This window comes from Mytilus trossulus, chromosome 2, assembly GCF_036588685.1.
Source record: "Mytilus trossulus isolate FHL-02 chromosome 2, PNRI_Mtr1.1.1.hap1, whole genome shotgun sequence".
Taxonomy (NCBI): Eukaryota; Metazoa; Mollusca; class Bivalvia; order Mytilida; family Mytilidae; genus Mytilus; species Mytilus trossulus.
This window is the reverse complement of record NC_086374.1, coordinates 22,938,999-22,962,761: the sequence shown is the minus strand read 5'-3', so window position 1 is coordinate 22,962,761 and position 23,763 is coordinate 22,938,999. Positions and strand designations below refer to the sequence as shown.

Sequence of the window (23,763 nt, the reverse complement as noted above, 5' to 3'; positions counted from 1 at the left end):
TGTTTTAGGTTTGCATTCCATCCGCCCGTCTGTCTATTTCCTCTGTCCATCCATCAGTCCAGGCAGCAAATACATAAAGGGCCATAAAGTAATACATATACTATTATATCATAAGTTGTCTTACTCTGACACCAGCAGTGACACCTATGTAACTGGCAGATCGTGACTCCAGAAGTTGAACTAACGTTAGAAGCTGAACAAGGGTTTGTATAGTGTCACTTTACAAATCCTTGACTAGAATAAAAAAATAAAATATTTTTTTTTTGTAAAATACAAATAATAAGGGATTTGGCGGTTTGTGATAAAGTTATTGGTATATCAAATAGGTTCAGAACTTCTATATAAAAAAAATATTTTTTTTTTTTTTTTTTTTTTTTTTTACTAAAAATAGATCAATGATAATAAATCTTCAAGTTCATAATAATCTATATTTTGAATACTATCATGTATACAAATCATTCATGATTGATACTTTCTACTAATCTATAACCATTTGATAATCGACGAATGCGCCGGAAAGTAAAGTCAGTTTTCTTTTACGGAAAAAGATGAAGGAGAAGAACTCATTTCATCCCCTATCCTAAAGGTTACCGGCGGGAAAATTAAGATTGGGTGCGAACGGACCTTGGTTGCAAACGTGAGAGGTGATAAAGTAAATATTATGTAAGCTACTTATTTCCTCCCTAACTTAACTTCTTGTGTGTTTTTTTTAGTGAAGTAGGAGATATAAGGCTACTGGTGCAGTGTAAGGAAACCTGAGTGAAGTACCAATAAAAATGTGCATATTGGTTTAGTTATCGCTATTTAGTCCATTCCTGAAAAAAAACAGTCATTATTACTGTCAACGTATATTTGTTCCACCTAACAGAAGTTCCAGTGGAAACTTTATTATAAACAATGTCATAATACCTGTACCCGTTGGAACAAATATTCTATACTATTTATTCCGTTAGGAACATCTACTGTAATATTTATTCCTGTGGAAATAATATTCCAGAATAGTTTTTCCATTTGGAACTTATATTATGAAGGAACTTCTATTCCGTGACAACACAACTTCCTGTTTAGGTCACGCGGACCGAAAATGGAGGTCATCAGCAGTGAGCTGAGGGAGGAAAAACTTTTGAAAGTGATCATCAAGAAACTTTGATATAGTATGATCCACTTTTTACAAAATTAAAATTGAAGTAAAAAAATATTTTGTTTGAAGTATTTACGGTAGTTTAAACAGGTCTCATTAAAAAGTATCATGCATGGTGAATTGTTCAAACAGGGACCCAGATAGCTTCAACTGGATGAAAAAGTTGTGTAATTTTAGAACTTATCCGGAATGGAATAAATAGCGATTAGGTGAATGAACAATACAAAGTTGAGTTATGTGCTGAGTTACAAACTGTCACAGTAACATTGATAATTTGGTGGTACACGAAGTGTTTTTAGATTTTAGTATATCCTACCGTAGTCTAAGATCGTTCATCTTGTCAGTTCGTTAGGTATTTGTGTTTGAACTTAACATACAGGGAAACTCCGCATTGACGTCACTACGGTACTTCTGGTGTAGAAAAACAGTGCAAAATACGTTTTTTCTGCACTTTTGAATAAAAAAAACATTTCTAAAGGTAAGTTTTCATTGTTGTTCTCAATTATTGCCAAAAAATGCCAATTTTCTAATGCCCGTTTCAATCCCAACTTCCGAATATTTAAAAACATTCTAGAACTTCACAAAATCCCATTTCCGGCCTCCATTGCTTTGTGTACATTCCATTCAGCGTCATCAATCTTGTGACAGGCAATATAGGTCAAGCAAAACGTATTTTTAGGAATTTAAAAATGACATGCTCCTTACCTCTTTCTCGATTTTCCCGCGAAAAAAGCTCAACCAAAATGAAAGGAAAACTATATGAAAAAACGATGCCCATGCCATAATTTTGAACAGGCGTATAGAGTTGGTTAATAAGAAACCATTTACATTTATTTTTCATAGAATTTTCTTTTTATTCATTATAAAAAGATCGATATTCTGACCATCATGACTGTATGTAAATATTCATACAAAATTCCCTTGATGTCAAAAGGGGTGGCAAAAAAAGAGTTTTCCTGTTGAATAAAACCCAGAACTATTGCAAACTATTTTGAAGCAATATCCCAGAAAGAAATAACGTAATTGCTGTAGACTGAAAAATCCCCTAATTGACAGTAGAGCAATTTGATTGGACATAACGAACTGACATCACGTGATTTTGACGCCATTGAAATTTTTATGTAAACAAACAAGGTCAGAAGGTTCCGTATGGGACATCATTGTACATTTAGTTACTGACAAACAATTACGAGTTATCAAGCTTGCCAATGCATGGTTATAAAAAATTAAAGCTAAGTCTACAGAAAAATAAGAAAAAAATAGCCTTAGTATAACGACTTATCATTACACCTGGATATGCCACAGTGCATGAACTTTTAAAGTAATATACATTGATTAGTGTATAATTGACATAACATGTGTGATTTATATGGAGCACAAATGTATATAGTATGGTGATGGAACAGTTTCCTGCACGTCTACAAAAATGATTTAACATCAAGTTATTTTAAAGTTTATGTTTGAATTGAGCACTGGCTGGGATCGCAGCCTTAGCTCATTTTGGATAAGACCAACTGCTGTTGAGTTGTAAATTGGTGGTGGGTACGCCAGGCTGTGTTGATATTCTTTATACCAGTATCTAGAACAATATATTTTAGGCGAAATAATACTGGTTTGTGCAACGATCATATATTCACTGTACAATATTCCTGCACATGCACACAGTTGCTTACAGTATACAGTAATTAGTTGCTTATTCGTGCTACACTACAAAAGTAGTGGTACTCCAGATAGTGGAGGAAAGAATTATAAAGAAGAAGAGAGGTGCGAACGTGTAGGGTGTGAAAGTGTATTCGGCGAGAATAGACCTGATACCTTCCAACACCTGCAAATGATAGTGCTAATACTTGAACTGCTTGGACATGTTTAAAGGGTCCAACTACCAGACCCCCTGGAATTACCACTGCTTCCAGACTAGCAGAGCTGAGTTCAAACAAATACACAGATGCAACATGTTGAAAACCTAGTCCAAATGATATTATGAAAGACCATTTTATTTGTTGCTTTAATGGACTGTGAAGGTGTCAATGCAAAAAATGAAATAGCCTTTCAAGACTTCATAATTATTTAGACTACATGCAAGGCCGTAGCGCATGTTCTTCTGAAGTGAGACATTTCGAAAAAAAATTTGGGCCCTTTTTTTAGGGGGGTTCGGATGCATGAAACGGAAGAAGCTTATTTCAGCATTACTATCTATAATAAAAAACCTACAAATTTACAACAGAAATGCGTTTTTTTTTATAAGCTAGCCTAGTTAGTAACAAAACAAGTTTCAACTCTGTTGGTCAAACAAAACTTTCCAATTCTCCTATGACCTGTACTATCAAAAAGCTTCAACACACGTTCTGATGTATATATATATATTTATTTCCAACAGCAACAAAATATTTTCAAACAATACCAAAAATATATTTCATACTTTTATTAAAGGGAAACTTTGCAAAAAAATCAAAAATTGATATTATGTTCATTCTGTATAAAATTGCTCAAATTCATAGATATTAAAGTTTTATTCCACTAGATAAGCGATCACCATCGATTTTAAATTTAGAGTATCAATTCCCTGCCTTCCGCCATTTTGTCTTCTTTCCCGATTAATGAAATGATATGTCTATAAACCACAAAGAAACAAAACTACAGTAACCGATGTAGTTGTAATTGCGTGTCGATATCTTGTCAATCGTACGGTTGTTTTATCCGACTAACTAACTTGATACAGAAAATATTCTTTAAATTACCATGGTCTGTTGTTTTTAAACTTGATATTGGAATTGGGTGAAAAGTCAAAATTGAATTCATAAATAAGTGTTCCGTGAAAAATTGTTTTCGAAAATCTAATTTGTTCATAATTCTTTAAAGTAATAAACTGTTTTCAAGTAGATTTTGACCTTCCCTCTTCTGATCACCAGCATGGCTAAAGGTATTACTTCCAAAGGTATTGTGAGGGGTGTGAGGTGACACGTCCAGGTATTCAAGTGATTTCCTGTCGGGCTTGCAAGTTCACGCATCGTTTCACTTCTGGAGGTATTGATCAGTGTACACGGCTGATAACATTTAACTTTCCATTTTGAACTTGTATAATATACAACTCTGTCTTACTTGTCATAACCAAACTCATACGCTTGTTTATAAATTTTTATAACATTTCTGGTGTAAAGAATATTATTTATAAAAATATAAATAATACCCAAAAAATAAGATTTGATGAAATTAAAATCTATTTAAATATTTTTTCCAAGGATGAATTTGGGAAAATGTAATATATATATACTCATTGTCAAAAGTGAAGGACAGATTGGAACATACCAGAAATATTGATTTAAAAAATGTACGCACTTGCCAACGATTGGTTTATACGACTGGATAGAAAGTTAGGGAACTATAGCGCAATTTAAAATATATACATGAATACATTGAACATAAGAAAAAAACATATATTTTGAATAAATAGGTGTAAAAGTGTTGTAAATAGACTAGTCCACGTATGCCAACAGTATGTAATCATCGAATGTCGATAGACTTTTATATACCAGAAGAAGAAGAGAACAAATTTAATTTAAATACAGGTCGATGTATAACTTTTGCTTTGGTTCATTGAAGTTGTGGACATAGTAAAATCACCGATTTATATTCCAATAAGATTGTTCTCGAATAAAGGATGGAATTCGTCATCACAATTGTTATATATGCCACTGGACGAACACTAATTATCCCGAAGGGATGTGAATATTTTGCTGGGAAACTTTTGAGTATCAAAGTTTCAAATTAATTTCGGGATTTTTTTTTTCATCTTGGTATTCAATAACAGAAAAAAGAATAAATTACTTGTCCGCTAAATAGAGATGTTCTTTTCAGATGAAAGACTTTTAGTTATATTTAAAAAAATAGGGAAATATGACATTAAATTGGTTCTGTCTTTTTTTTAAACATCGTTAAAAAGATGTGTGTCTAAGGTGAACGCCACAAGAACCCTGTAATATTAGTACACAAGTATAGCATGTAAACATTCCTTCTCAATAATATGGTTGTATTGGAAATCTTTTCATACAGATTGACAACTCATTGTCCGATATGCATGTAATATTTGCCACATGACGCCCATAGTTCTTTCTACCAGAGACATATATACACATTATATATGTGTATATATGTCTCTGTCTCTACCATCATCATCTTATTCTTTGATATTGCTGTCAACATCGATGGTTCACACCCAAACAAAATGGGAGTAATGGACCTTCAGAGCTTCTCTGTGTTATACACTTGTGAAATATATAGACGAAATTTCTGTATTGAAATGAATATACATCTCACAAACAGGATTTTCATATAACGATTTTGAGTAATCACCTTACAAACCAATATAAACGTATGGCAAGATATAATCATGAAGGAATTTAGTTAACGATGGGAACTGTTTCTGATTGTGTTGACTATAAATGCTTGTATGGTAATTCTGTTGTTTATCTGTACAAGCGGTTGCATTTCCTCTCCTTTCCCAACAAACAAGCAAACGAAACGCTACTAGTCTGCTTTCTCTGGAGCTTATCCTCAATGGCTCTTATACGTCAGGAAACTTACATTTATACTAATAATGATTGTTTCAAGAACAACGATGTATGGACGAACTATTCTAAATTCGTCAATATCAGTTATGCATGACTAAAATATAACTTTTATTACAACTACTGTATTACTTATTTGGATTAATGACGGCTGTCATGTTCAACATTGCACAAATATTATCATAGAATTAAAAATAAAATCCTCAAAAATCCTTAAAAAAAAATAATGCCTTTAATTTTTCACAAAAAGTTTGTGTAAATGATTGTCAAATGAATTTAATTATGTAAGAATAAAATGTTAAAAACTTTAAATTTGCAATAGTTTTATTAGCATTTAAACACAGCCAGATTTGAATACAAGTTAAGAAATTCCGGTAAAGTCAATGATATCAAACAGATGTACAATGGTATATCAAATTGGGTAATATTGCATTTAGTTTTTATTAAAGATTAAAACTACTATTTTTTGCTTCATATTTGAATCTTTACGCCAATTGCCGTTAAGAAAGTAATCAAAAATTGTTTCCTTTTATTTTTATACATTTTCGGATTTACGAATCTGAATTTTATTTTCAATTAATTTACACAATTTAATTATTGAATCTTTATTCTCATCGTGTATTTAATCTTAGTGTATTAACATAGTGACATCATACTCTTTCTAATCCTTTCTGTTTATCCTTTCCAAATAACAACATTTATACCTGTATACGCTTGAACTCACACCTGCGGCTAAATAGCTACAAGGTAAACGAATTGACCTCAAGCCGAGAAATATACAGTGACCTTTACAAAATAATATACACACTCTGCTCACACATTAGTTGCATTGAAATGATTATCAAAACAATAAAGGTAAATAGAACTGAAATATTTTCAGTTCAATATCAGTAAAAATGTTCAATAAATATTTTATGAATAAAATCTCAACAATAATTAATTAAATTTATTCAAAAACATTTACTAGAGATAATTTTATAGGAGTTTAATTCAATCAATACAAAACGGTATATGCATATTCATTTTCGTTCATTATTATATTGTGGTTAATAACTACGACCATTCGTCAGCTGTGCGCTTTTAATAACATATATTGTCGATAAGCTATAAGAGTTAAACAGATTTTATTTTTTCCCAGAATTAAATAAATCGGGCTAATACGTCACGACCCACTCGAGAATTCAACCAAAAAAGTTACAAATACTTGATTTTCTCCGTTATTAGAAGGAATATAAATTTAAAACTTTGCAAATGTGTTTTTTATGTTAAGATGAACATAATTAGATGATAAGTAAAAAATCGCGGAAATTTCCCTTTAGAGATAAATAAAAATCATGAATTGCCTTATACATTAAAGACTTCCATATAAAAGGCACTTCATGATTTTGTTTAAATTATAATTATAAACAATCATTATATTTTTGGTCAATGAAATATTTTATCGATTTGCATTTGCGGCATGTTTGTTGTTCAGTGTGTAAACATTGGTAGATTCAAAAATAAACCAAGAAAGTTATAAGCTAGCATACTTTTCGGGGTGTTTATACTCATGAGTTTCCCCTTTCATCTTTTTTCTCTTTAAAGAACCAGTTTTGTAACGACATAAATAAGATTTGTTTCAATTTTGTATTTTGATTTGTAATCGGGACACTTATTTTTGTTACCGTCACCGCTATGCATGTAAAATATTATATTCAGAATCGCTGCTGCAGATTGGAAACACTGTATGTAGTGTGCCGGTAGATAGTTTGAAACTTGAAACTCCCATATTGATAATGTAAAATACATGAAATTAAAAAAAATTGACACTTCTAAAGTTTGATCGTCGATTCAAAAGTGAGGCATTTGCCTCATTTGCCTCCATTACGCTACGGCCCTGCTACATGTCAATAATGCTTATGAGCCATTGGCATTGAAGCAGGTCATAATTGTGGTACTTTCATGACGGATACAGGTAAAAAGTCTTGCTAAACTGATAACAGAAATTATTTGTGACTGAGGATAAAATGTTAATTTTCCTTAGAGTGGGGTGCCCATTTTCACCATAACTTTCCATGTTTGAAGAAAATTGTGTCCCAGGTGAAAATGAGCTCCCCACTATATGACAATACAAAAAATGACTTATTTTGATGAATCGCTTAAAATTCTGTCCATAAATATTTTGAGATCTCTCTCAGTGTCTGACGAAACGAGATTAAACTTTAAATGTTTTATATGAGCTAATGGTTGCAGAAAATGACCTAACAATAATGGGCATTCCTGCCCTAGACTTAGAATAGTCAGATAGTTGAACATATAAAAAACAAAAAAAACCAATGCAGAATATCTTAGACATAATACATGTATATATGATTGTAACAAAAGAATGTCCCAAGAAATATTGTCTACTGTCCATCTACAATTAAAAATTAACATTTCAGTATGAAGATATGTCCTTGACCAGAAAATTTTGTCACCAACTTTTGGACAACGTATTACTTTTTTTACTATCATGACTATGAAATACTGTCCATGAATAGATTTCTTGAATTAATTGTTTCTTCCATTAGAAATTCCCTGTAAGGAAATTGTGATCATTTCTGTATTTGAAAAAAAATTATATTTATCATTTTAATTATTTAAAAGGCATAGCCATAAATTTACACATAAATTGCTGCATCAACAAATCAAACAAATGATATCATTATCCAAAATATAAAATGATTATTTATAACCTCCCTTTCACGCATAAAAACAAAATTTCATGACAAGCCATCTCGATATACAGAATAAATGACCTTTAAAATGACATTTTCATAAAATTTCATACTATACATCTAGGTTATATATTCTGTCAATTTCTATCTGTCACTGGTCGCCCGTCACTGGTTTACTGATGACTGGGACATCATTTTCAAGGTTCATTGGTCAATGATCAGTTATTATGTTGTATTATGTTTCTCAAATATTATATGCAATAGGTCAACTTTGTTTGATGTCTGTCTGGAATGGGTAAAGTCTGTTTGGTAGAGTAAAATTATGTTATGTTACATGTTCATTCACATAGTATGAAAGCATTATGTATGACATATTTACTACATGGCATTTCATATGGTTTGCCTAATACTTTCTAGTTTTTAAAACTTTCCATATGATAGCCAGCACATTTTTTGAACATGAACACAATTTCTGAAACAGACACAGTTTCTATTAGCATGTTAATAAAACAAAATAATGGACTCTTGGTATGCATACTTAGATTGGGCAAATACAATTTCAAATGAAAATTTACAAATTAATCAACAAATACATGTATCTTTATTCCTAATTTAAGGGCCCATATTTAGATGTACATAATTTTGTCTTTTGCATTTTGTCATTTAAGAATGAATAGTATTGTTGGCAGTCATTTTTAAAAACCAATTATTTGTTAGTTTTATTAAAATAAATTGTGCACTTGTAAGTAATAACAAGCATGTTTACATGCAGTCAGTAAAGCCAGCTGTGGAAATTATCAGATTAAAACCTACTGTTTTATTGCCCTATTGAAGAGGGTCAGTAGAATTCACTAAAATAAACCTCTTACAATCAACATGATGTACACATACTTCAAAAGTACTTTCAAGTGGGGGTAAAGAAGTGTTGAAATATTGTGACATTGTGATGATGAAAAACACTGTTGATGTGGAATAAATTAAAAAAGATTGTTACAAACTGATACGGCTAACAATGATACTAACTCATTTTTCATATACTACTCTGTGACAACATATCTTGGATAGAAATAGAGATTCATTTCAGAGAAAAAGCATAGCTAACAATTAAAATGAAAATTAAATTTGCTACCTGTATTTCATGTTGGATTATTTTTGCTTTGACATTTGAAATTGTGTATTCTCAGAATGAAGACATCCCTGTTGGAGCAGCATCCCTGGCTTTTGTTTTTGATATCACTGGATCCATGTATGATGATCTGGTTCAAGTTATTGAGGGAGCGGAAAAAATAATGGCAATGACATTGGCTAGAACCATTAACCCATTGTATAACTATATACTGGTACCCTTCCATGATCCAGGTGAGTAATTAATATAGTCACCAGGACTAGGATACACAAATTTACTTCCATGTTCATTCATACTGTTTACAACATTTTCATGACCATCATTTTATCATCATATGCTGTACCTTTGGGTGAATCGGTCAAGGTCAGGATGCAAGATCAGTCTTTAGTAATGATCATTGAATTTGACTGATTAATGCTTCACTATTTAAAATGGAAAATGGAAAAAAATATTTTGAGATTGAGAACAACAATTATGTTTTGTAGGTCAGTTCAGTCAGGATTTAAGGTTACAAATAACATGTATAATTTTAGTACATTGAATTTACAGCATTTTGTATCCAAAGGTTGGCATGAAATATATCTATGGCAATTTTCTTGAGATATAAATATTTATACATCCCCTTCTTTTCTTGACCTTCAACTTATTTTTTAGAGAAGATAAATATTTTCATTCATTTATTGCCTCCCATTCCTTCAAATAATTATCTTCCCTTGAATTGAACTTATCTTGACCAGTTTCTTTAGTTAATAAAGAGATCGTTCATATTGATGAATTATAAATTTTATAAATTAAATTTATAAAATATTTAAATTCATAAAGTCTTTCAGATGATCCAAGAATCAAATCTGTTGTATCTTATTTTAAATTGCAGTTGATCAATTGACAAAAGTATTCTTATACTTGTCATTTTTAGCTCACCTTTAGCTCCCTTTGGGCCAGGTGAGCTTTTCTCATCACTTCGCGTCCGGTGTCCCCCCCTGTTTGGCATCATTAAATTTTACCAAAAATCTTCTCCTCTGAAACTACTGGGCCAAATTTAACCAAACTTGGCCACAATCATCATTGGGGTATCTAGTTATAAAAAAATTTGTCTGGTGACCCAGCCAACCAACCAAGATGGGTGCCATGGCTAAAATAGAACATAGGGGGTAAAATGTAGATTTTGGCTAATATCTAAAAATCAAAGCATATAGAGCAAATTTGACGTGGGTAAAATTATTTATTAGGTCAAGATCTATCTGTCCTGAAATTTTCAGACAAATCGGCCAACCAGTTGTTGGGTTGCTGCCCCTTATTTGGTAATTTTAAGAAAAAATTTCAGCTTTTGGTTATTATCTTAAATATTGTTATAGATAAAGATAAACTGTAAACACCAATAATGTACAGCAAAGTAAGACCAACAAATGAGTCAGCATGACCAAAATGGTCAATTGACCCCTTGAGGTTTTATTATATGACCGCAAAATTTGAATTTTTTTTCGTCCTTTATAATCAATTTTTAACAATTTTCATTAATTTTGTAAATTTCTACAAAATAATTTACACTGAAACTACTGGGCCAAGTTCATTATAGATAGAGATAATTGTAAGCATCAAAAAACTTCTTTAAAGTAATATCTACAAACACAATTTTGTCATGAATCCATCTGTGTCCTTGTCTGATATGCACATGGTGAATTTCTAGACTCATATTTTTGTTTTCTTGGTTTCAGATAAAATATCAATGATATTGAAATAACAAATCAGCAATATTTTGCTTATCTACCCTTATTGATTATCAATATTATGCAGCATAATGCTTAAATATTTTAAATTTGCTGACCTTTATTTGAATTACTTCCCCTGTTCAATTTCAATTTCAATAGCAGTGCAAATGCTTCTAAGGAAAATAAAAATCTTTTGTAAATCATTAAATAGGCATATATATTCTATTTCAAAATATGTTATTTGGCGGGGGGAGGGGTCTCATTGCGGGGTTCTGATCCCAGATACCGCTTACTGTTTTATCAGATTCCTGTATCCTGCTTATTCTATGTACGTAAGCAATTCTCAAATCATTTCACATAAACATAACTTTCTTATGCAAAATAATAAATATTCTCATTTTAAAACAAACTTTAGTTATTTCAATGCGCTTTCTGGTCTTTGCATTCATCTGTCAATATGAAATTATTAAGAAGTGGTATAATTGCCACTGAGACAACTCTTAAACAGATCAAATGAAATAGAAGTAAGCAATAAGGGGTCACTGTACTTTAACACTTACTGGATGTGTAGCAGATTTGTGTAGAAATAAAAAGCAAATGTTTGTTTGTTTGAGTTCTTTTTTTATATTATTGAATATAGATTGTAATTTTTTACTCTTAATGATCCATTGCCTTTTCAGAAAAAATATTTAGTAATGAAGTAGATTAAGCGAACTTGTTATATATTAATGTCCAATATCAGGTGTGATTCCATAATTTATACTTGTTAGATATTGTCCTATGTCAGATATGCATAAATGTAAGGAAGGAAAACTGGAAGAACTGGTAACTTAAACAAAGAATAGACAGAAAGGCTTTTCTAAAGGTTCCACGCTTTGATATGAATGGTAGTTTAATATCAACTGAAGAAAAACATGTTATAATTATTTTGTTTAGGATAATTCACCAGATAATATTCTCTTTTAAGTACATGTTTATTTGTTGTTTATAACAATTAATAAACTTTAGAAGTACTCTTTGATACTTCATCATCTAAGTTTAAATGATGTGTATAATCAAGGATTTGTATATTAAGACAATACTATACAAATCCTTGGTATAATCAAGGAGAGATGTTAGGGCCAAGAATCGAGAATGTAAACAACAAGAGGTCATTGTACAATGATGAGAATTACTACGTTATGTTAGACTTAATTATGACTGACTGCACCCAACTACAACTGTTACCACTGAACTACAGGTTCTTGGCTTTTTAAAAGAATCATCACGGTTCAATTGTTCTGGTCAAGTGTAGGTCAAAAACATTGTCAAAAACTTATTTGTGGTTTGATTTTAATGAAATATTTCATGCTAAACTTACAAATGTGTACTGTTTGTTATGGCTATAAATGGAATAATTTTATTCCTTTCCTCAGTTTGTTTGTCTGTCTCTCTTTTGTCTGTTAGTCTATCAGGCTTCAGTTAAAAGATTTTGGTCAAGGTAGTTTTTGATGAAGTTTGAAGTCTGTTCAACTTGAAACTTAGTTCACATGTTCCTTATGATAGGATCTTTCTAGTTTTAATACCAAATTAGAGTTTAGCCCCAAATTTCATGGTCCACTTTACATAGAGAATAATAGTGCGAGTGGGGCAACAGTGTACTAAGGACACATTCTTGTTCATATTCTTTTCTAAAACTGCAGATTTTTTTATTTTTTTTATAAAAATTAAAGCTTTTAAAAACATTAAGTTGAATTTTTATTATGTTTTATGTTAGGGTATTTCAAACGGGAACACTTTTGCCTTAAGACTGTGTGCTAATCATTACATGTATGTGTCTTAAGAAGTTCAGGCAGTTGAATCCTTATTCTTAAGTATGCTGCATGAGGAGATTCACTCAACTGGTTGATATTCAACTATGAATTCCTTTATATTTTTTAGTATTTATATTCTTTGTTGGAGAAAAGTTTGCTTATTTGAAGGTATTTCTTAGTCACCCCTTATTTCACCAAAAAATTTGAATTTGAGGAATGATTAGGAATTCATGCACAGTACAGAAAAATTATAGCTGCTTTTGACAGAATAGTTAAGGAATAAAGAAATATATATATATAGTAACAGAATCAAATTATTAGTATTTATAATTTACAAGATCATCTTTATTTACTTTTAAAGCAAGTTTTTCTTTTTCAGATATTGGTCCAGTTATTGTTACGAGAGATCCAGATGAATTCATCCTAGAATTACAAGATCTATATGTCCATGGTGGAGGTGATTGCCCAGAGATGAGTATTGGTGCTATTAAGGAAGCCTTAGATACTGCTCTGCCCAACTCATTCATCTATGTGTTTACTGATGCACGCTCTAAAGATCATGTACTCACAGAAGATGTATTGTCATTGATACAACAGAAACAAAGCCAGGTTGGAAATAGAACATAATTATGAAACTTTAGTTTTACTGAATATAAATGACAACTATTTTGGAGAGTGTTGAATTTAATTAAAAAAAGTCCAGGATGGATTAATAAAGGTTTTGTTCTGTTGTAAAATTTCTAAATGTTTGGTCTAGGATGCAAAGTATTAAAACCACTGTTGAATCTATTTTGAAGGACCAAGATGTATTTACAACTATGCGGCACTCTTCTGCCTTTTAGAATGAGCAATAGAAAGCTCTGGCATGACAAAAAGTGAATAAATTCAGAAGAGAAAAACCAACAAAAGCAAGTAATAAGCCTAACAAAAATTTGAAAAAAAACATTGAGCCAAATGAACAAATTTTATATCTTTATGAGGGTTATTTCATTTTTCTTATGGGACAGTTTAGGTAGTTTGGCTCTATGTAGCATGTTGTGAAATTTTGAATTACTTACCCATTATAATGATCAGTTAATTTTTTTATACTAGGACATTCAACTTCAGTAAACATGTATTGACCTTGACATTATTTCATAATATATGGACAGCAGAAGTATAAATACATGCATATAAAACTTCAGATTTTTACTGATGTTTCTAAGTATGTTACTTTTTAGCTCACCTGGCCCGAAAACGTTAGCTTTTACAAAAATCTTCTCCTCTGAAATTACTGGGCCAAATTAAACCAAACTTGACCACAATCATCATTGGGGTATTTAGATTAAAATTGTGTTGGGTGACCCGGTCAACCAACCAAGATGGCCACCATGGCTAAAAATAGAACATTGGGTTAAAATGCAGTTTTTGGCTTATAACTCAAAAACCAAAGCATTTAGATCAAATCTGGCCAGTGGTTAAATTGTTAATCAGGTCAAGATCTATCTGCCCTGCAAATTTCAGATGAATCGAACAACCCGTTGTTGGGTTGCTGCCCCTGAATTTGTAATTTTATTGAAATTTTGCTGTTTTTGGTTAATACCTTGAATAAAATTATAGATAGAGATAAACTGTAAACAGCAATAATGTTCAGCAAAATAAGATCTACAAATAAGTGAACACGACCGATATGGTCAGTTGACCCCTTTTGGAGTTACTGCCCTTTATAGTCAATTTTTAACTATTTTTCATAAATCTTAGTAATCTTTGTCAAAAGTCTTCTTCTCTGAAACTACCTGGCCAAATTAAACTTAACTTGACCACAATCAGCATTGGAGTATCTAAATTAAAAATTGTGTCCGGTGACCCAGTCAGCTAACCAAGATGGCCGCCATGGCTAAAAAAAGAACATTGGGGTAAAAAACAGTTTTTTGCTTATAACTCAAAAACCAAAGCATTAAGATCAAATCTGGCAAGTGGTTTAATTGTTAATCAGGTCAAGATCTATCTGCCCTGCAAATTTCAGATGAATCGAACAACTCATTGTTGGGTTGCTGCCCCTGAATTTGTAATTTTAAGGAAATTTTGCTGTTTTGGTTATAATCTTGAATAATATTATAGATAGAGATAAACTGTAAACAGCAATAATATTCAGAAAAATAAGGCTACAAATAAGTGAAATGTTAGATATGGTCAGTTGACCCCTTTAGGAGTTATTGCCCTTTATCATGACAATTTTTAACCATTTTTCATAAATTTTTGTAGATTTTTAGAAAATATTTTCAACTATAATTACTGGGCCAAGTTCATTATAGATAGAGATAATTGTAGCAACAAGAATGTTCAGTAAAGTAAGATCTATAAACACATCACCATCATCAAAACACAATTTTGTTATGAATTTATCAGTGTCCATTGTTTAATATGCACATAGACCAAGGTGAGCGACACAGGCTCTTAAGAGCCTCTAGTTTTATTCAGTATGGTGTTCCTATTTCAGATTGTATTTGTTATGACTGGTGATTGTGGTAGGCATGGTACTTTTTATTCAGTATGGTATTCCTATTTCAGATTGTATTTGTTATGACTGGCGATTGTGGTAACCATTCCTCTGATGGGTTTCTGGCTTACGAGAAGATTGCATCTACTAGTTCTGGACAAGTCTTCTTACTGAAAAAGGATCAGGTCAATCAGGTAAAAAATATTAGAAAATGATATAAAAACAAATGTTATAGATTTGAGTGATATCAAATGTATATTTGCACACATGTAAATGGACATCTCAGATTTAAATGAACATAATATTTACATTACTTATTACTTTGAAACCATCTGGAAAAACATGATTAAAACTATTTCTGAATTTTATAACAAAAATAATAATGACACTGGAATTATAAGTGACTTCACCTACAGATGTATCAGTAATCTACCCAGGCTTTAGCAGCCAGACACTATGATTATTTCCCATGATGCTATAATAATTTATGTGATGCTATAATTTGAAGATGCTATATGTTCTTGTCTCCATACATTGTCACAAAGACATTGTAATTTTCCTATATTTAAAGAGGTTATAGATTGAATGTGAGTTTCAAAATGGTTTAGTTAGTTGGTCCTGTAGTTGCCAGTATTTGCCACTTTAGATTCACCACTACAAATGCCTGTTCTGTTTAAGTGAAAAGTCCTCATAAGTGAAGATTGCAACAGGTAGAGGACATTGTTTTCAATATTTTAAGAATGCTTGTTATTTATTGATATTTTTCTATTTTACAGGTACTTGACTTTGTTACGCTGACAGTCCAAGCTCAGAAAGTAAACCTGATGTCAGTGGATTCTCCAAAGAAAGATGTCAATACATACTTTATTCCTGTGGATAATACACTAAAGGAGTTGACAGTGTCTGTCAGTGGTGTTGCACCAGATATAAAACTCTGGGCTCCCAATCAAGGTAAGGGGTGTCGCATAACATTTAAAACTCTGGGCTCCCAATCAAGGAAAGGGGTGTCACACCAGATATAAAACTGGGCTCCTAACCAAGGTAAGGGGTGTCACACCAGATGTAAAACTCTGGGCTCCTAATTAAGGTGAAGGGTGTCAGTGACATGTCACACCAGATATAAAATCTGGTCTCTGACTATACGAGGCCTAGAAAGCCAATAAATGTCCTTAAACACTTCAATCGTCAAGGTAAGGATATCACTCCTGATATAAAATCTGGGCTCCTAATCAAGGTAAGGGGTGACACAACTCTTTTCTCTGAAACTACTGGGCCAATTGAAACCAAATTGGTAACATTCATCATTGTGGTATCTAGTTAAAAAAATATGTCTAAAGAACCCATCTACCAACCAACATGGTCGACATGGATGAAAATAGACCATTGGGGGTAAATCACAATGTTCAGGTATAATCTTGAAAACTGTTAAAAAAAGAGAAAATCTGATGAATCAAAACGTTCACAATGTTGAGACCTGCATTATGTTTATAAATTCTAAAACTTTCAGATGACTTCAAATAGGAGTTATTGCCCTAAAATTTATAATAGATAGGAAGAAACTTTATAATATTAAAGTGATCAGCACGACAAGAACTACAATTGAGTCATTATAATCGAAATTGTTAGGCAACACCTTGAAGTTATTGCCCTTTAATTACGATTTATGGGTGTTTTTATGAGTTTTTTGTCTTGTTAACTATAATGCATAAATAGAAATTAAAAAAAACGAAAAAAATGATCAGGAGGATAAGATTTAAAAATAAGTCAGTATAGCCGAAATTGTCAGTTAACTTTTAAAACTGTTACTCCCCTTTGATGATGATTTTTACAAAAAAAGTGGCAATTGTTAAAGTTGAAGTTGAGTGACAGGGGAGGGGCTCTTTAGAGTTTTATTTATGACAATAATTGTATCTTATTGACAGTTGGTTTTAACTTAATCTGCTTTGACAAACATTTGTTTTAAAATTAGGATTGAGATTTCTTATAAAAAATATTCAATTTACCAGCTTTTACACTTCAGAAAATGAGTATACTGAACTGGATGGTTTGAGAAACTTACTGGATTTGAAAAAGGTGAAAATCCAGAATGTAAGAGACCCTATACCAGGGAAATGGAAGTTGCAGGTATCCAGTAACAGTTCTCATACAGTCCGAGTTCGTGGACTGAGCTCTTCAAACTTCTTTCCAAGTTTCTCTCGTAGCACTTCTCATGACACTTCTTCAACAACATTGAGGCCACTCAAAGGTAAATATAAAATAAAGAAGATGTGGTATGATTGCTAATGAGACAAATCTCCACAAAAGACCAATGACATTGACATTAGTAACTATAGGTCACACTAAGACCTTCACTTATGAGAAAACCCATACTGCATAGGAAATTATAAAAGACCCAGAAATGACAAATGTAAAACAAATCAAATGAGAAAAATAATAGCCTAATTTATGTGCATGTCTGGAAATCTTAGTTGATCTGGATGAGGACAACTGTGGATTCATTATTAATCATGGAATACCAATATTTGTGGATTTTGTGGAAAGGAGAACCTCAAATTAAACATCTAACAAAGTGCACAATTTCTATTGGCTTGTATGCAGATTTTAGGAAAAGGTTCCTGAAAAGCATGAGACACTGTAATTGGTACCCAAGAAATAAATGAGTCCATAGTATGCTTAATCTTATATTAAACATGGAAAAGATAGTCTAGATAACATAAAAAGCTAGCAAAGTGCAAACACAATTACACACACTTATTTTGCTTCTTTTCAACCTAGATTGTATTTCATACTCTGTACTGACAGTGCTAGTAAAATTGAGCTATAAGTTCATTGACATTGGCGGTGAAAATCTTCTTTTAAAAACTATATAGCTGTACAGAATTTTCAAATTTGAACATGACATGAAAAGGAGGATAAATCTATTTGTAGGAATAGAATCCAGCACCATAGTGAACACAACAGACATAGATCCACCTGCAGGCCTGTATAGAATGGAGTTTATAGATCTTCAGGGCGAGGTGTTAGCAGAATATCCATTGATAAGGAATCCTTTAAAGGACAATATATACACTGTTTCTCCATTAATTCCTCCATATACGTTCTTCTACATCAAGGTTTGTTGGTAATATTTAAACGTAAAAATTTTTTTTTTTTTAAAAATAGTGATAAGGGGGTGTTCATTTTCTGAAATTCTGTTTTTTTGTTATTTTTAAATGAATGTAAGTGTTTGATGATCAGCGGACAGTAGCAAAGATATTTTTTGTTTTTTGCATTTAGCTGTATTTTACTGATAAATGGACTTTAAAAATATTTTTTTTGCAGTTGATATTGACATACAGTCTAATAATTTTTTTTCAAAAATTAAAATATGTTGCCAATTCTTCATGAGTGTTATGAAGTTATTGTCAATATATAAAATAAAGATTTCTGAAGTTTCTGTCTACCCAAATTGTTAGGTTCACTGAACATGAAAATTAAATAGTGCAAGCAGGGTGTGGTTTTTTATTCACCCATTCTTCGTATTATCACAAATTCTGAAAAAAAGAAAGTTCACAGTATAAATGTATCAGTTAAATGTTGTATATTATAAACACTGACTGACTGTTGTAATAAAACATGTTATAGGTAACTGGTGTAGATGATGAAGGAAATACCTTACAGAGACTAACACCAACTGCCATCAGTGCTAGAGAGGCCACTAGACCAGTGGTTCATATGTCAGACATGACCAGGGGCTACTATGAAGCTACAGCTTTCTTAACTTGTGAAGTTATCAGTGAAGTACCTTTCTTAGTTCAATGGTCAAGAGGTGGGAAGTTACTTGGCAATTTACAGGAGCATAGGTAAAATTTCTAAGTTTCTATATATGTAATATTGTGGTATTGTGGTATATATAAAAGGATTAAAATCAAGATAAAAGAAAAATTTCTGACATGATAATTGTTTTTTAAACTCAACAAAAAATCATAGTACCGGGTAAAAGTGTTTTTTTTCCAATATCACAGTGATGCTTCAAGTGCATGATTAGATTAACTGTATTTATGACACAATTTGTACAACTAAAGTATAATTGTCACATACAATTCTTAAAAAACAAAATAAATAACATTGATTTTGAGAAAAAATAGAGTATGAGTGATATGGGTTAGATGTTTAAATACCACTTTTAACTCTTATGCGCTTTTTAGTCGAATGGTTTGGATTCAAACTTATAACCTCAGTGTTCACAGACTAGTAATACAGTTGTTACTGCTTGGACCACTCTGCTACCAAAGCCCCCCCCCCCAAAAAAAAAAAAAATTTTTGCATGAATATAATCGTTGTAACAGAGGTTCCAGCAATGTAACTTTGGATGTACCTAATGCTACAGAGAAGTCAGAAGGACTGTACTTGTGTAATATATAAAGTAAAAATATAATCCTTGTTACAGAGGTTCCAGTAATGCTACTTTGGAGAAACCTAATGCTACAGAGAAGTCAGAAGGACTGTACTTGTGTAATATATAAAGTGTTTATAATTCTTGTTACAGAGGTTCCAGTAATGTTACTTTTGAGGTACCTAATGCCACAGAGAAGTCAGAGGGACTGTACTTGTGTAATGCTACAAATAAAGCAGGATGGAGAGCTACACAAACATTTTTAGATGTCAGTGGTAAGTAGATCATAATTTTCTGTGTATGAGGTTACTTTGATTCTTTAACAGAATTTTTCAAGGATTATGGATTTTAATCTGAAACATAATTAAACTTGCTAAAAAGATTTTATTTTATATCATTTTTGATGCACTTAAATGACATCACAAATTCTTGATATTTTATTCTCTGTTCAACTGTCCTCCAATAGACAACTTTCGAGTTCGATGCATTTCCGTCAAAAACTTTGGTTTTAGTGAACATCATTCCTGCAAATTCTATTTAGCATTATATCTTTGATCAATGTGTTCATAGCCACAGTTAACCAACATTACACCTTGGAATTCCACAGTAATAGGAGGTTCATGCTACATCCATACATTATAGCTGTGATATATCATGTGGTCTTTGTTTTGATTGCCACAATTCAGCATTTAAAAACCTTAGAATGCCACAGTTGTATGAGTTAGTGGTTCATTATAACAGTTTAATCTATGTTTTGGTCTTTTTCAGAGCCACCACCCATCATAACTCCACCTAAGAATGCCTCAGTAATACCAGGAGAGAATGGTATACTTACATGTTCTGTGCATAGTACTGTGGCCTTTAATATATCTTGGTACAAAGTAGGCAGAAATTCGAGGATCAAATCCAGTAAAAAGTTTAGCATTCTGGACAATGGTTCACTCATAATAAGGTAATACATATAATACTTGATTAGAGTTATCATATGTTCATTGTAGGAATTCTGTTACATGAATAAAAACCAAGTATTAAAAATGATTTTACAAAAACAGATAATCTTGTTCACTCACTGTAGTGCTCTCTTTGTTTCTGTCAATTGTCAGCAGTTAAAAGTAGGTTATTTCTGTCTTGATATCATGTTTCTAGGCTAGGGTAAAATGGAGTTGATATTTACTAGTGTTATGTAAAACATCACAGTATTTTTTTTACTAGTGTTATGTAAAACATCACAGTAACGTTTTTACTAGTGTTATGTAAAACATCACAGTAACGTTTTTACTAGTGTTATGTAAAACTAGTGTTATGTAAAACATCACAGTAACGTTTTTACTAGTGTTATGTAAAACATCACAGTAACTTTTTTACTAGTGTTATATAAAACATCACAGTAACGTTTTTACTAGTGTTATGTAAAACATCACAGTAACTTTTTTACTAGTGTTATTTAAAACATCACAGTAACTTTTTTACTAGTGTTATGTAAAACATCACAGTAACGTTTTTACTAGTGTTATGTAAAACATCACAGTAACGTTTTTACTAGTGTTATGTAAAACATCACAGTAACGTTTTTACTAGTGTTATGTAAAACATCACAGTAACGTTTTTACTAGTGTTATGTAAAACATCACAGTAACGTCTTTACTAGTGTTATGTAAAACATCACAGTAACTTTTTTACTAGTGTTATGTAAAACATCACAGTAACGTTTTTACTAGTGTTATGTAAAACATCACAGTAACTTTTTTACTAGTGTTATGTAAAACATCACAGTAACGTTGTTACTAGTGTTATGTAAAACATCACAGTAACTTTTTTACTAGTATTATGTAAAACATCACAGTAACGTTTTTACTAGTGTTATGTAAAACATCACAGTAACGTTGTTACTAGTGTTATGTAAAACATCACAGTAACTTTTTTACTAGTATTATGTAAAACATCACAGTAACTTTTTTACTAGTGTTATGTAAAACATCACAGTAACGTTTTTACTAGTGTTATGTAAAACATCACAGTAACGTTTTTACTAGTGTTATGTAAAACATCACAGTAACGTTTTTAGTAGTGTTATGTAAAACATCACAGTTACGTTTTTACTAGTATTATGTAAAACATCACAGTAACTTTTTTACTAGTGTTATGTAAAACATCACAGTAACTTTTTTACTAGTATTATGTAAAACATCACAGTAACGTCTTTACTAGTGTTATGTAAAACATCACAGTAACGTCTTTACTAGTGTTATATAAAACATCACAGTAACGTTTTTACTAGTGTTATATAAAACATCACAGTAACGTTTTTACTAGTGTTATGTAAAACATCACAGTAACTATTTTACTAGTGTTATGTAAAACATCACAGTAACGTTTTTACTAGTGTTATATAAAACATCACAGTAACGTTTTTACTAGTGTTGTGTAAAACATCACAGTAACGTTTTTACTAGTGTTGTGTAAAACATCACAGTAACGTTTTTACTAGTGTTATGTAAAACATCACAGTAACGTTTTTACTAGTGTTATGTAAAACATCACAGTAACGTTTTTACTAGTGTTGTGTAAAACATCACAGTAACGTTTTTACTAGTGTTATGTAAAACATCACAGTAACTTTTTTACTAGTTTTGTGTAAAACATCACAGTAACGTTTTTACTAGTGTTGTGTAAAACATCACAGTAACGTTTTTACTAGTATTATGTAAAACATCACAGTAACGTTTTTACTAGTGTTGTGTAAAACATCACAGTAACGTTTTTACTAGTGTTGTGTAAAACATCACAGTAACGTTTTTACTAGTGTTGTGTAAAACATCACAGTAACGTTTTTGGAAAATGACGCAGTCATTGTTCCATAACTGCCGACCTGATTTCTCTGCCTACCGCGCTTGGTTTCGTATTTACTAATTTCAATACAAACTGGAATGTGCTTGTGTTATCATTATGCATGAGCATTGTGTAGTAATCAGCCAGGAACCAGTTTACAAACTAACTGGTTTCTGTTTGTATTCCACTACAGTCGAACAAAGTGTTGTAGTTTGACAGGAACCAGTCCAGAATTTTGTAAACTACAAAACGTAATCGGTTATTATCATTCCGTTTTGGTGTTTCATACCGACTTATATGGTTTGAATAAGCTTAAGACCCTTCAACATTAATGTGATAGGTATATTTAAGACTGTTTTACAAAAGGATGAAACTGTTTTGCTTTAAAAGTCGTACTATAGTGATATATGTTATGTACGGATTTCCACTCTCACCGGTTAATTTCTTCTTTTACACGTGCTTTTGAAACTTCCTGTTTAAACATCGCAAGTTTTAAAATTGTTTTTTGAGTGAATTAAACTTATTTTAACAATCACGAAGCGTTCGGGAATCATTTCAAGCAGTTTCTTCTTCTCTTTGATGATGGAAAATATGTTTTCTCAAGAAAATACCGCAAACGATCGCAGAGGAATTGAAACGTACAAGTCAAGTCGGCACCTGGTTAAATTGGCATCTAGTCAAATCGGCACCTATTTGACGTCAATTCAGCTTCCAATAATATTTATTATAATATTTTCTATTCAATTAATTAATAACTGTTACCAAGTACATAGTGAATATTAGGTAAACAACGAAACCAAAGTGAATATGTTGTTGTGTATAAAACTATTAAAAGTAAACAACGAAGCTATTGTTTTAACCATTAGACAATTATTAAAATTAAATGGAAAACTATGAGTCCCTTTCAATAAATCAAACTTTCATGCCAAATAATTAGCAAATTTAAGGTGTTTTTTTTTCCAGTAATGTTTAAACAGCATTTAACAAACAATCCTGTAAAAGACTCAACTGGTTAAATAATGCATAAAAATATCCAATATCTCATGTATT

The 23,763-nt window shown here is 31.5% G+C and overlaps 1 protein-coding gene across 6 annotated transcripts in view; it reads left to right on the top strand.

Annotated features, from left to right (window-relative positions):
• The first annotated feature begins 607 nt into the window (after positions 1–607).
• Positions 608–23,763, top strand: part of LOC134706762 (hemicentin-1-like) — a 107,052-nt gene continuing 83,896 nt past the window's right edge. For 2 of the 6 annotated variants that reach the window (XM_063566021.1, XM_063566025.1), the window contains exons 1-9: positions 9,468–9,761; positions 13,410–13,639; positions 15,581–15,703; positions 16,286–16,460; positions 17,530–17,754; positions 18,438–18,622; positions 19,134–19,351; positions 20,038–20,159; positions 20,653–20,836. In XM_063566021.1, coding sequence (XP_063422091.1) covers positions 9,512–9,761; positions 13,410–13,639; positions 15,581–15,703; positions 16,286–16,460; positions 17,530–17,754; positions 18,438–18,622; positions 19,134–19,351; positions 20,038–20,159; positions 20,653–20,836 — 1,712 coding nt within the window. In that variant the 5' untranslated portion in view covers positions 9,468–9,511. Of the gene's footprint in view, positions 653–7,583; positions 7,661–9,025; positions 9,762–13,409; positions 13,640–15,580; positions 15,704–16,285; positions 16,461–17,529; positions 17,755–18,437; positions 18,623–19,133; positions 19,352–20,037; positions 20,160–20,652; positions 20,837–23,763 lie in introns of those variants that run through there. The other 4 variants (XM_063566024.1, XM_063566022.1, XR_010105656.1 and 1 more) reach the window with 4 other exon arrangements.